Here is a 14,614-nt window from a genome sequence, read left to right as displayed (position 1 = left end):
AAATCATTTCCTGTCGCATCCCATGTGAAACCCCTCGTTGGCCTCCATTTCCTTCAACCAAGAAGCCATTATTAAATGTCATTTTGTTGTTGTCTTGAGGTTGAGGTGATGCAGTAATCATTATAGTTGTGCAAATATGAAGACCCCCGTGTTCAGCCCCAGCACCCAACTGTTAGAATTAGCTGCACTTGCCAGAATTAGACTAGCTGTGTTTCCAGCCTCGCTGACATTTACAGCTGACATTTTTAATATCTGAAAACTCTCCAACAATTGGACTGAAATAACACTGGAACACGCTCCAGAATTCCATTTGAGAGATTGCATTTCAGATATAGCTTCATGTGTTTGATGTGGCACATGACATGCCTGGTTTTTATTGTGAAAATATGGATCAGTTATGGACAGGATTTCATATGTGTCTGCCCCTTTTATGCCTGCTCATGCCTACCCGTTTGTTCGCTAGTCATCTCCCCCGTCCTTTTAAACTCCCTTCTTTCTTTTTACTTATAATATATGTCTTTATGTTGTTTGCTGCTCGTGTGTGCAGAGTACCTGCAGTGAGTGTGCCGTTGAATCAACACGTATGTGCAGTTCATGGGTGTGCATGTCGCTGCTGTGTTTGCTTCTGGCCGCTCGCCTCGCCGTCCGACTGAGCTGCATATCAAACAGGCTGTGCTTTGGGGGCTGAGTTCGTCTCTAGACACAGACCCTGTCAGTTGGCAGAGACGGGGGGGCGGGTGGATGGATTGCGGGGAGGCGGCGGTGTTAGCGAGTAATTTCCTGACTCAGAAGCTCTCTCCTCGAAGATTTCCTCTCCTTCCCCCTCAGCATTCCTATTCAACACACACACTCTCAATCCCATTGACCTCAGCTGGCGAGGCAAACAAGCAAAGTCTGCAGTGGCAGCACAAAGAGACCAGATCCGAGCCTTTAAACGCCGCTTCACCTCATTGGTTGATAGTATTGCGATGATAAGAGCAAAGATAAGCCATTCTAAACAGGATAATGCCCAAGCAGTCTGCGAGCGACAACATAAAGAGTGTGTGATTCAGAAGAGGGGGCTTCAGGGCCGAGGCTTATGGGGCTTAGACACATAATGAGTATTACCTGAGGTGGGGAGATGGGGGGGCGTTGTGACAGGAGGGCAGTAGAAGGGGCAGGATGTGCATTGATTTACTGGGGAAATCTATGAAGGTGTGCAGAAGGTACACACAAATACACACTCAGTATGCAAACATGCAAGTAGATTGGAATATAGAAAAATGCAAATGGGCATATGCAGGAGTCCTGCAAGATTTTAGCAATGCAGACATAAAACGGAAGAAGGGTGATGGCCTCAAAAAAAGGAACATATTTAAACTAAACCTCCCTTTTCGTAGTTTCTATGGCTACAAATGTAATATACGGGTGGTGAGGCGGAGTACTAAAGCGCAGCTAGACCTGTAAGACATATAGATCAACAAAGTCCACATGAAGAAGAGGTTTTGGTGGATGAAAGGCTCAAACTCAAACTCACCCATGAGCCTTGGGTTTGTGTGCTATGTTAAACTAAAGCTATATGTGGAAGTATTATGTTTAGGCTTATTATTTCTTATGTGACCGTCCAGGGGGCTGTACAAATAATTTTGCCAAAAAATCACATGATGAAACAGTAATGCAATTTACGTAGGGCTATGTGTGCAGGGCGAAAAAGTATATTTTTTTCTCATTTGAAAAAGTGCTGTAAGTAGAAATGGCGGGCCATCTCATCACAGAAGTTGTCAAATATTATTGTGTCCTATTAGAAAAATTCTGTCTACGCTCAGCTGTCATTTACTGTAGATATAGCCTGGGGCTATGGCTCACCTTCTCCTAGAAATTACTTTAGCATTACGTATGAACTTGAAGTGTGCTTTTTACATATATGTGTGATATGCATTCAGATCCCTGTGTTTTTTGATAATAACACTTTTTAAAAAGTTTTGTCTATTTGTCAGTTTTGTACACCATCGCATTGGGATGTCCATGGGTTATAGACTTTAGGCAGTCATTATCTACAAAGGAGTTCAAAGTATTAAAGTATTAGTAATCGTCAAAGGTTGTTCCACAGTTATTCACTGGTAATGCTGAAGACATGTACCGTTAGAAAAATAAGACTGGTGAGGTTCACATGGTTGCCAGTAGGTGGAATAAAAACAGCAGTGGCTGCAGTGACTCCTGACATCCTCGCTGTGCGTCCAGAGGGGGAACATCGTAAGCTTGTTTGTAAAACTCTTGTTTGTAAAAGTGTAATTGTACAAAATCTTGTGGACTTAAATGTATAAACGGACTAATCAGAAATTAAACTGCTGTAGTTAAGCTAATAGTGTTCTATTTTTTTAGCCAGACATTTTAAAACTTCCCCTTAAATGTGTCCCTGATCACAATCCTCTATATCATCGCTCTGTTGTGCTGATGCAAGTAAGTAAGATTACGTCGGTCAATATCAAAATGTGTTGCATATATAGCCTTAATTTGTGTCAACTGAGCTGTGGCTAAGTACCTGAAGATAACTAACTGAAAACACAAACTGTCAAAACACAGAACGTCATAGTTCTGTATGGCCACAAGATTATTATTTTTTTATCCTCCAGTTATCGCTACAAAAGCCTGCAAAGCCCTGTGGCATAAACATCTACTAAACAGATTTAATAGAAACTCAATTTGACTTTCAGCCTCAGATTTCCCGCTCCTTTTTTTCACAAATTCTAATAATTCCTTTATTAGTAACACATCTTCAATACTAACTGGAACCCCGTTTTAAATCAAGCCTGGAGCCAAAAACCATCTCTTCTAGTTTTTACTATTAATTGACTAATTAGTTGGCAATGATGCATGAAAGTTTGGAGTGGTATCATGACTGATCGGGACTTTGGGTTGGTTAACATTCATCTCAATCCCAAGCTTCTTTAAATGTGTCAGTGCATTTGTTGACCAGTCTTTCACCCCTCAGACATGTCCCTGATCATGATCCCTTTGTTGTCTTGCTACAAGCAGCTACACAACCCATAGCACTGCTGATTATGTGAGTCTATTTCAGTGTGCCATTCAGTGTTACTTAGCAGTGATAGCTCAATCATAATCTGCTGCTGCTGTGTCTTTTTTGTGCACGGAGGCTTCAAGAGGCTGGGAGAGATCGCTATCATAATGTGTCATATGTGGTGTGGCGGGTACTTGCATTAAAAATACCCTCCAGCACACCAAGCCTCTATGAATAATAAGAGCTCAACTAAAGCTGTGTTTCCTATTCATGGCGATACCTTATGTGCAAATAAATGTCAGCAAACTTCATGACATGAAGTAGCAATAATGAATCAAACTTGTGTTTCCTGTGCAAGTGTTAACGTTGCGATGATATATCATTTCACATAACACAAAGATATAGAGTCTTTCTCTGTGTCAACAGGAGATAAATTATCTTCGAAATCAGCCGAAACGGAGATGGAAGGTAACAATGTTTGAAACGGTTCTTCTGCCTATTGTCTGTGACCTTCAAATCCTCTGCTGCGGGTCTCTATTGTGTCAACTCTGCATCCATAGGCAGCATCACTGAAAAGTAGTTTCTCTGGGGTCACGGAGGTTATCTGATGGCAACAGTCTGAAGGCTTATGGCCGTATCATGTCTGCAGCGGGGATGCTCCTGAGGTGTTTTTTCTCATTACGGGGGAATGTCGATTACTGGAATGATAGCCTCGTCTGCCATAATTGACCCGTTGCTTCAAATTGATACCATCTGTCTTCATACAGATGTAATGACCTTGTAATAAATCGACAGTTTATTGCATTAACCCTGACTCTTTGTGACAAGTGACGATTGCCTGCAAAGGGAGGTGTCAAAATGGATCAAGGGGCCGCCACTCGGTGGCAAGAACAAAGTTGGACCAACAACTTTCTCTAAATTAGTTGACCTTCATTTCTGGCTTTATTCCATCACCTGAGTTTCAACTCGCTAAGAGAGACTGTATATGTTTTAAATTGTATTTTAAAAATGCACATTATTCAGCGTTACTGTAAAGCTACAAGTGCTGGCAGAATGGCTAATTTTCAACTTTTTCCCCCTGGCCAGATTAGAGCGAGCCAATAAAAACAATAAAATATTAAAGAACAACATCTAAAACCATTACAGCAGGAAGCAAATGACCGTCTCTCTGACCCCGTAGGATTGTCCACAGGCTCTCTGTGTATGCAAGGATACATCTAGTACTGCTTACTTTTTTATTACATACACTGAAGGATGCAGAAGCACTCAGGAGAACAGAGTCTTGATTACATTTTCTGATGACACTGCAGCGTTGACTCTTTTGAGTTTTTCTTTTATCAGCTGGGTTCACAGCCTCGCAACAGTCTGAACAGCATTGTTAAAATCTGCTCTAAGATCATCAGAGTGAAACAAAGAGATCTGGATTCTTTTTGCAACCAACAAATCCCTCAGAAAGCGGCACATATTTTGCCTCTTTGTGAATATTTTCTTTATCAAGGCTGTTTGTTAAAACTAACTGATATTCTGAAGCATCTTCTGTATTTTAACGGCATAATACTGTTTTCTTTTAAGTCTGGTCAGTAAATAAATACTTATGGGATTTTTAAAAAGTTGATTTTATTAGGCTTGAATTCTTGTTTGCATTTATATTTTTTTCATATGCTCACTTCTGTTTATTTTTTATGTGCTGCCTCAAACTAATTCAAACCACTAAATTAGTGCCGATGACTATAATTGATGTAAGTTTTCATTTTTATTTTAACTAATTAATATTAAGGTATACTTGTTTACCACATATTGTGATATATAGTTTATGTATTCTTGTTTAAATTCTGAATCTATGCTGTATTTTTCTAAATACAGAAAAGAGCCAGTCTTATAGACTCTCATAGACTCATATCATTATTCATCTTTAATCATCCCAACAGTGTATAGTAGTGAGGTGGTTAATATTTCATATTGGTTTTATATCCATGTTTGGTTCCTATTGGTGTGTGATTTGGTGTAGCGAGCAACAGGTCGCCATGCAGCTTTGGAGGTGGACTTGATGTTGTTCAGATGTTGATATAAACAGCTTTCATGTAACCGTGTGATGTATGGGTCAAAACAAAAAAATGTGTTGTCTCGATCATGTAAGAGATGTGTGCAAATAGTCTTAATTGACCATTTGTAATTATATTTTATATTTATATTTTTTCTGAGTTTATTTCTTATAAACTTTATCATAAAATGAAGTACATTTAACTTTAAATTATGCTATTGTGGTAGACAGTTGAGTAAATTCTGACTGATATAAGTTTTTCAATACCGATACTTATATTTGCTGATTTTAAATTCCAATATTGTGATACTCAAGGATATTTTCTTCTTCCAGATACATGAAACATAAATAACATTTCCCTAACATTTGCTATGTGTATTTAATTTGTGTACTTGTTTGCCATTATTTGTTCACCCAAGTCTAGACACATTCTTGTTCCAACACACTTGAATCAAATGAATGGCTTGTTATCAGGCCTTTGCCAAACTTGAAGAGGTAATCCAACCATTTGATTCAGCTGTGTTGCAGTAGGAAGGCATCCAAAAGCTGCAGGACAGCAGCTCTCGAGGACTGGAGTTGGACACCCCTGGTTTACAGCCTTTCAAACATGTTTCCATCAGAAAAGTTGTCCAGAGTGCCCTCTGGTGGACAAACTATGCAGTCTCGATACTCATAACAGTTGAAAGGTGTTTCTACTGTTTCTTTTACTTTTTTACATTTTTTTTCAAGTTTTACTGTGTTGACTATGAGTATAGCATATTGAGGACCTTGTACATATTTAAGACAAGGATTAACTTGTAGTATAGTGGGTAGTATATTGAAGCGGTGGCAGTTTTCCAGTTAACGTCCAATAACTTGAGACCCAGTGTGTGTCTCCAGTACAGGTTTTAGTGTTGTCAGTAAGAAGAGACCAAGTAGGCAATCCGTGTCTTGTTTGGGGAAAAGTCAGAGAGTGAAAATAAGTTTTAAGCTTCACAACGTGCACAAAGACGACCTGCTGTATTTTTCCTTTGGGGCGTTTGGTTTTATTTCCATTCTCTGTTTTGCTTGAACTGAACTCTCTTTTGACACGTCTGTCACTCCCAAACAGAAGGTTTGAGCAGCATGTGGTTATGATTTCTGTGATCTCAGCCAGACGTGTGTGTCTGAAATGACCACATAAAAAGATATCCTGCTTTATGACATTATACAGATCCAAGAGTAGAAAGAAAACAGTCTGAAGCTTAAGCTATAGGCTTATTGGGATTACTAGTACATATGCTGTCTTTACTACTTGAAACTTCTGCCATTTAAGCTGTCTGTTACATTTGGATTTGAGTTTAAAATTATTGTTGTGTTTGTGTCCTCAGAGCCAGGATGGGAGGTTTGAAGTTCGTGGGCGTCACGGCAAGTCGGTGCTGACCATCAGCGGCGTGAGGCTCTCCGACTTGGGTCGATTTGACTGCGAGGCGCTCAGCAGGATCGGAGGTCATCAGAAGAGCATGTTCCTGGACATTGAATGTAAGCGCGCCCATTAAACGCCATGCACGCACTTTTTGTTAGAGTGCACATGCAGTCCACAGCAGGCTTCCAAGAACTGGAGATATTCAAACAACAAGTTGCCTAACATTGCCTGTGGGTAAAATGCAGAGGAGTGTTGTTTTTGCAGAGCCCTGGTCACCTGTTACAGCCTCTTACAAGCTTCTCCTTTCTGCCTTTCTATCGGCTCTTTGCGGTCCTTGCTGTGGAAATGGGACACATAAACACATTTAGGGAGAGTTCAAAAGTTCACTCACGCTCAGTTCTAATAATTCTTTTTGTAGTCTGGCTATTTCATTTTTTTTTCCCTCTCTGAAATGCATTCTATCATTATAAACAAGTCACCCACCACGCACACTGCCTCCAGAAGGGTTAATTAGTGAGAGGATATCATGCATCGCCTTTCTTTTTTTCTCCTGCTGACAGCTCTGCTACTTCCCAACGAGTGCATCCATTCCTCAGTGCTGGTTGTTTGGGGTTATTTGGGGCGGGCTCTCCCCTGCTTAATGAGCTCTGAAGCAAAGATCTCCATTTTGGCCTCAGAATGATTAGGTTCATTAGTAGCGAGGCTCAGTGGAGTTTTTTTTTTTCCGTTTTCTTTGGGTAGCAATTGAAGCTCAGAGGAACAACAAAGAGCTAGGCCAGGCAAACAAATATATCCAAAGAGACAGCGAGGGAAAAATTAAGACCATATCTGCGTTGTCACATGCAAACCAATTTTCTCCTTTTCAGACTGAGGTGACTTTTTGAGTTCACGGATTCCCCTCAAAATTTTGTTTTGCACGGTTCCTGAAAAGTTGACATTTTAGGAAAAACTTGTAGCAAAAAAACAATCCCAAATTCATGCACCCACTCTCTAACCGTGAAGCAAAGTTGCTGTCATTACACTGCAAACTTGTTTTGCTGGAGCCACAGCTGACAACTCGCTCCTGCGCTCTGCACAGAGACACAGGCTGTGAGTCTGAGTGTGGAGGGGCTGAGCCAGCCGTTGCCACCGAACTAATGAACTCATTTACTAAGTCACTGCAGGCTGCAGGGGGATAACACGTCCTCGGCTGTGACAGAGAGCCAGGCATCAATCTCTTTAATGGAATCCTGCAAGCGAGCATAAAACAACCATAATGCCTCTCCGACTGAGCGGGGCCGACCGGGCCGAAAGAAATCCGCACAACAGCTCGCCGCCGCAGTCGTCCATTACTGCCCTTTCTATTTGCCGGCGCCAATGAGCTTCTGTTTGCATGCTTTATTCCTATTCTTGGGGGGCACGATCGCAATGGAGACCCCCACCCATAGCGTGAGGTAGCTTCAATTAAGTTTTTCTTTTTTTACACTGCCGAAGGAGTTGAGGAAGCAGCAATTAAATGCTTCCCCCCCTGTCTTCTCTTTAAGGTGAAGCCTCAGCAAGTTATTTATTTATTTATTTTTTTTACATCTATGATCATCCAGCACAGCTCCACCTTTGATTTGAGTGTTTAATTGGCAGCCACAAATTCCAGACACACCAGCAATTACTCTTTTAGCAATTCAGGTCTTGTTTTAGTTTTTTAAAAAAAGCTCCTTTTCCATGTAAACGAGGTGGGTGCAAGAAGTGACATTACTCTGTTTTGTTTAGATATACCAAAGTTCCTGACCAACCACACCGTTTATTATTCATGGGAGGGAAATCCGGTGAACATTAGCTGCGACGTGATGTCCAACCCACCTGCCACCATGCTGTGGAGGCGAGAGCGCTTCACTATCTCCACAGAGGGAACCGCCAACATGAGGGTGCACAGCACCGAGGGCAAGTCTGTGCTGGAGGTGAGTTCAAGTCCTCCGGTGGCAGCCAGGTTAGGTTTAGGGTCACGAGACAAAAAATGTGTTTGAAAGTTTAATAATGACTCTGTCAGTGTGGTTTATCAAACAGAGGTGCAAAAGAAATGGAGTTTTTTGTAATGAATTGAATTTTCTTCTTTGAGGGGAAAAAAACAATTAAATAAACAATAAAAACAACAGTGAAAGACAGACCTGTAGTTTAATGAGTTTAAAAAGAAAATAAATTCTGATGGATCTTTATGAAGAGTTACTCACACTGATATAGTTTTCAAAAATTTGACAAAATTCAGATTTTGATGTTTCTATTGGCAGCCCAGTTTAATGGAAGTAAGCGAAACCCCAGTGGTGGTCATTGTGAATAGTTTGTCATAAAGGATGCTTTTAACTGAAGAAGTCATGAAAACTAGACACCCATATTCAGTTTTAAATGATGATTTCATTTATTACAGAAAAAGTTGTTATCCAAATCTACATGGACCTGTGTGAAAAAGTAATCACCCCCCAAACCTAATAACTGGTTATCTTGTCAGCAAGAACGGCAATCAAGCATTCAAGTCTTTCACAAGGCTGTGGAAGATTTTGATCCTCTCGTTTTTGTAGAATTGTTTTAAATCAGCCCCACTGGAAGGTGTTTTTAAGGTCATGCCAAAGCATATCAGTATAATTCTGTTTCAAATCAGTCCTATGAACACCAAAAATACATATTATTCAGTGCATGTTTAGTATATAAAGCACAGTTATATATTGAGCACAGTTGGAGTGAAAGCAGAAAAGTCCAAGTGGAATCTTTAGTTTTAATATGAATTGTGATCGACTGTATTGTTTATCTGCGTCCAGGTGACTCCTATGTCCGACAGAGACTTTGGCCGCTACAACTGCACGGCCAGAAACAACATTGGAGTTCGATACCAGGAGTTCATTTTGGCCCAGGCAGGTGAGTCTGCAGAACTGCCACTAATGCGCTAATGAGGCTAGCAACTCAATTTCAAGACCAGAACGTGTGGACGTCTCAGCGACCCTGCATCTTTTCAATAACCGCTCTCCCAGTAACTCCAGCCATTCAACTACTTTGTAACCCTCTACCTCTCTACTAATGGTAATAGCCTTATTTGCAATTCTCAGGAAGATAAATTCCACTACAACTCCCAACCCCTATTCAGCCTCGCCTAATCTCAAATAGTGCTGGCTGATTTACCATACCCCTCGCTATTTAACTGAAGTACTCCCTAATTTACGGTAGCGAGGGCTAATACACAATAGTGCAGTCTAATTATCTTTAGTGCAGATTGAATTGCTCTAGCTAAGGAAGAAAAAAGTAGTGAGCAAAAAGCTGACCAAAAATGTTGTCTTGCAGGAAACAGTAGGTTTTAGAAGAGTTTGTGACTCTTACAATTCAGCACAACACACACTCAGGCACACGCAAGAAAACACACTGTGAACATGTTTGTGTTAACGGATATTTGAGACGTACCTTATGTAGAATACACTGGCTTCAAAGCTCGATCATAAACTGATAGAAGAATCTGAGGGTGGAAGTGTGTTTGTAGTGAGTCAAACTGTTCTGAATTTTGCATTGATGTTTTAAGTGAGAATCACTAATACAACCAAAACACCTTGAGTCACATCAAAAACATATCCAAGGACAAGTGATGCAGTCAAGTGATGTGGCAACTTACCTGAAAATAAAATAAGTTGCTGTCTATTAAATTGTCAGAGTTAGGTCCATAAATATTAAGACAATTGCCTCTGTACTCTGAGGTCCTCCCAATTGTTTTCACATTAGTCAAATTAATCACACTAGAAGACTTTTTTTTATCCTTCTGCAGTATCTGCTGTTTGGCAGTGTGCACCCTCCAACACAAGAATTCCCTCCCCCACTACATTGCAGCACAGGTCAGAGCTGGTATGAATGACATGAATGGCTGATCATTCACACACAGCATGAAAACAATGAGCTTTTGTGGAGGTGGGTTGCAAAGCTGCTTGAAAAGCTAGGAGCAAATTCAGTAGCTTGGGTAGTAGGATGTGTAGAAGGGTATCAGCGGTGCCATCAGCTGGTGCTTGCTTCTTATCAGCTGATGGGAGTGGAAATCTTAGTCAGTCAATCAGTCAGTCTTTCTGGCTCTTTGTTCTAGACTGAAATATCCCACCAACAATGGGATGTATTGCCTGCATAATGTATAAACACTTTAAATGCTTTATAGTTTTTTTCTTTCCTTCATTAATAATGTGGCTGGGCACATTCGTAGCATATGCCCCCCCTCAGCCAACGCAGATGCAGCCTGTGACTCTCTCCACTCTGTGGTCAGCAGACTGCAAACACAATCTCCGAGAGCCCCTCTCATAATATCAGGGGACTTTAATCCTGTCTCACTGGACTCCACGCTGCCCACCTTCACCCAGTATGTGACATGCCCAACCAGAGACAATAGAACACTGGACTTACTGTATGCCAATGCAGAAGAGGCATACAGTTCATCACCTCTCCCTCCCCTGGGCAGATCTGACCACAACCTGGTACACCTTGTCCCTGTGTATGAGCCCTTAGTGCGCAGGGAGCCACCAGCCACCCGCACAGTACAGAGATGGTCGGAGGAGAGCGAGGAGGCTCTTAAGGATTGTTTTGAGTCGACTGTGTGGGAGGTGATCTGTGACGACCACGGAGAGGACATCGACAGCCTTACTACATGCATTACTGACTATATTAATTTCTGTGTGGATAACACCGTACCTACCAGGACTGTGTGGTGTTTCTCCAACAACAAACCTTGGATTACCCCAAAAATTAAAGCTGTCCTCAAGCAGAAGAGGAGGGCCTTCAAATCCAAAGACAAAGAGGAGTTGAAAAGGGTGCAGAGAGAGCTGAGGGGACTGATAAGGAATGGGAAGGACAGCTACAGGCAGAAGATGGAGAACCAGCTTCAGCAAAAAAACGTTGGCGAAGTCTGGAGAGGCCTCAAAACCATCTCGGGCCACAAACATCAGAACTCTCTGCCTGGGAGGGATGCGAGGTGGGCAAATGAACTGAATCATTTCTTCAACAGATTCAGTTCATTCATCCTCATGGATGAATTAAATCATTTCTTCAACAGATTTAATTCATCCATGAGGCAGTCTCCAACATCGGCTGCAGACTCACCTACCCCCACTGCTGCTGTTCCACCTCTGACACCTCAGACACTTCACACCTCCTCTACTCACCCTGCTCACTCCTCCCCACCCCCAATAACAGCATCCAATACACACTCAACACAAGGCTCCAGCCTGTCTCTCTCAACCACCCAGGTTAGGAGGGAACTGAGGAGGATTAATGCCGAGAAGGCAGCGGGCCCAGATGGCATCAGCTCAAGGGTCGTCAGGTCCTGCGCGGACCAACTGTGTGGGGTGATGGAGCACATCTTCAACCTGAGCCTGAGGCTGGGGAGAGTCCCACAGCTCTGGAAAACCTCCTGTGTTGTACCAGTGCCAAAGACTTCACGCCCCAAGGACCTCAACAGCTATAGGCCGGTGGCTCTGACATCCCACCTGATGAAGACCCTGGAGCGGCTGGTCCTGGCTCAGCTTCGGCACCTGGTGAGCTCATCACTGGACCCACTTCAGTTTGCCTACCAGCTTGGCATTGGAGGGGATGATGCCGTCATTCACCTCCTACATTGTTCCCTCGCTCACCTGGAGACGGCTGGAAGCACGGTGAGAATCATGTTCTTTGATTTCTCCAGTGCCTTCAACACTATTCTTCCCTCGGTCCTGAAGGACAAGCTGGAGAACTCTGGAGTGGACCATCACCTCACTACCTGGACTTTGGACTACCTCACCGACCGACCACAGTATGTGAAAACTCAGGGCCGTGTGTCAGACAGGGTCGTCTGCAGTACGGGGGCCCCACAGGGAACGGTTCTGACTCCGTTCCTCTCCACCATCTACACTGCAGACTTCTCCCACAACTCCACCCAGTGCTTCCTGCAGAAGTTCTCTGATGACTCTGCAATAGTCGGCCTCATCACTGATGGGGACGACAAGGAGTACAGAGGACTGACCCAAGACTTTGTGGACTGGTGCCAGCTGAACTACCTCCAGATCAACACTAGTAAAACCAAGGAGCTGGTGGTAGACTTCCGCAGGCACAAACATCCTCCACTGCAACCACTGAACATCCAAGGTATGGACATTGAGGCTGTGGACTGCTACAGGTACCTTGGTGTTCATCTGAACAACAAACTGGACTGGACTCATAATTCAGAAGCCCTCTACAGGAAAGGGCAGAGCAGGCTGTACCTGCTGCGGAGACTCAGGTCGTTTGGAGTGGAGGGCCCACTCCTGAAGACCTTCTATGACTCTGTGGTGGCCTCAGCTATCTTTTACGGTGTGGTCTGCTGGGGTGGCAACATCTCTGCCGGGGACAGGAAGAGACTGAACAGGCTGATCAGAAGGGCCAGCTCTGTTCTAGGATGCCCTCTGGACCCAGTGGAGGTGGTGAGTGACAGGAGAATGGTGGCTATGCTTTCATCCCTGTTGGACAACATCTCCCACCCCATGCAGGAAACTCTGACAGCACTGAGCAGCTTCTTCAGTGGCAGGCTGCGGCACCCACGGTGTGGGACGGAGAGATTTTGCAGGTCTTTCCTCCCCACTTCTGTCAGACTCCACAACAAAGACTTCAACTGATCAAACACACACATCCACACATGTGCAATAACACTAAGTGCAATACTCTTTATCTGACAAAGTTGTATTTTTACTCAGTTGTATTAAGCATTTGTATTCTATTTTTATCCTATTGTATATTTTATTCTACTGTATATAGTATTTTATTTTATTCTATTCTATTCTGTACAGTTGTGTACAGTATTTTATTCTTATTGTATTCTAATTTTTGCTATATAACTTTTGCACTGTCCACTTCCTACTGTGACAAAACAAATTTCCCACGTGTGGGACTAATAAAGGTTATCTTATCTTATCTTATCTTATCTTATCTTATCTTACCGTGTTTAGATCTATGTTTGTAGTTATAATTCCTCATCAAGTATTCGCTGATTTACTCCTAAATAATAGTTGATGATGAATGATGTTGATGCATGACAACTTAAAAATTAAAGGTTATATCTGGTGCTTTCAGCCTTACTCAGTCTTTTCCTTTCTCTACACGGTCAGTGCATAAGGCAAAGGAAAAGGTTGTTTTGAATTCATTCCTAAGTTTGTGAAACAGGATTCTGTTTCTGACACCATGCAAGTGGATTAGACAAGGCTTATTTCATAGCAAAACAACACGATTGCAAAGGAAAATAACTACATGGAAATTGTCTGCTTGTTTGTGACATGCCTTTATTTTTTGTGTTTCCAGTTGCGCCATCGAATCCATACTCAGTTCGTCTGTCAGCTGTCTCCCAGCGCCTAGCGACCGTAACATTTATGAAGCCAGACTCTCATGGAGGCGTTCCCATCAACTACTATCTGGTCCAGTACAAGGAGGTGGGCTCACAGGACTGGAGGGATGTCAAGTCACACAGTGTCCAGAGTAAGTGTAAACTTTATTTTTATCCACAGCTTTCGCTTTTTTTTCTTTTTTTCATGCCAGTTACCTTCCCTAAAAATCGCTGTAATATACACTGACTGAGTGAAATGGGAGAAACATTTATCCGCTGTTAAGTTTGACCCCATTACATATTGTTATTGTGAAGTCTGCTAAAAGCCCTCTTCAACTCTTTTCCATAACCATTTCCATTTTATGGCTCAGGCAGGTTGAATTTTATCAGATCAATGAAAAAGCATGAATCTATTTACATTCTCAGCTTATTTTATGGAAATCTCAAGATTTTTTACCAGAATATACCAGCAAGTTGAAAACACTGTCAACAACTGATTCTTACTCATATTTTCACTATAAGCCTTCTGAGTTTTCTACAGTCTAATGATGTGTAAAATGCTTTCTTATTTTTCAGGTTTCATGTGTTTTTTGCATTTTTCAGTTTTCTATAATTTCTTTATGGAATAAAAAATCCTGATTTGAAGGGGTTATCTGACTGCACTGAAGTCCATCATTAAGTAAACCCAATTCTTACTTAATTTACAACCTACGTAAAGACTTTCCTAAGAAATTTGTAGTCATAGTTGGTTATTTCATGTCTTATTTGACAGACCTTGATGATCATTTTGGCAATCACAGTTGTGTCTAGTATAGAACTGATTATGAAGGAGCATCTGCTATACAGCAGATTACTAACATGTTAGCATGCTGTTTT

The 14,614-nt window shown here is 42.0% G+C and overlaps 1 protein-coding gene across 2 annotated transcripts in view; it reads left to right on the top strand.

Moving 5' to 3' along the window:
- Positions 1–14,614, top strand: part of ncam2a (neural cell adhesion molecule 2a) — a 411,246-nt gene that overhangs the window by 340,115 nt on the left and 56,517 nt on the right. For both annotated transcript variants that reach the window (XM_084921573.1, XM_084921572.1), the window contains exons 9-12: positions 6,389–6,539; positions 8,170–8,357; positions 9,210–9,306; positions 13,717–13,890. In XM_084921573.1, the coding sequence (XP_084777699.1) occupies positions 6,389–6,539; positions 8,170–8,357; positions 9,210–9,306; positions 13,717–13,890 (610 nt within the window). The remainder of the gene's footprint in view (positions 1–6,388; positions 6,540–8,169; positions 8,358–9,209; positions 9,307–13,716; positions 13,891–14,614) is intronic.

This window comes from Perissodus microlepis, chromosome 23, assembly GCF_051167445.1.
Source record: "Perissodus microlepis isolate ML-2025 ecotype Zambia chromosome 23, ASM5116744v1, whole genome shotgun sequence".
NCBI classification, from domain to species: Eukaryota; Metazoa; Chordata; class Actinopteri; order Cichliformes; family Cichlidae; genus Perissodus; species Perissodus microlepis.
Note: the sequence above shows the minus strand (reverse complement) of the source record. Positions and strands in the feature narration are given on the sequence as shown.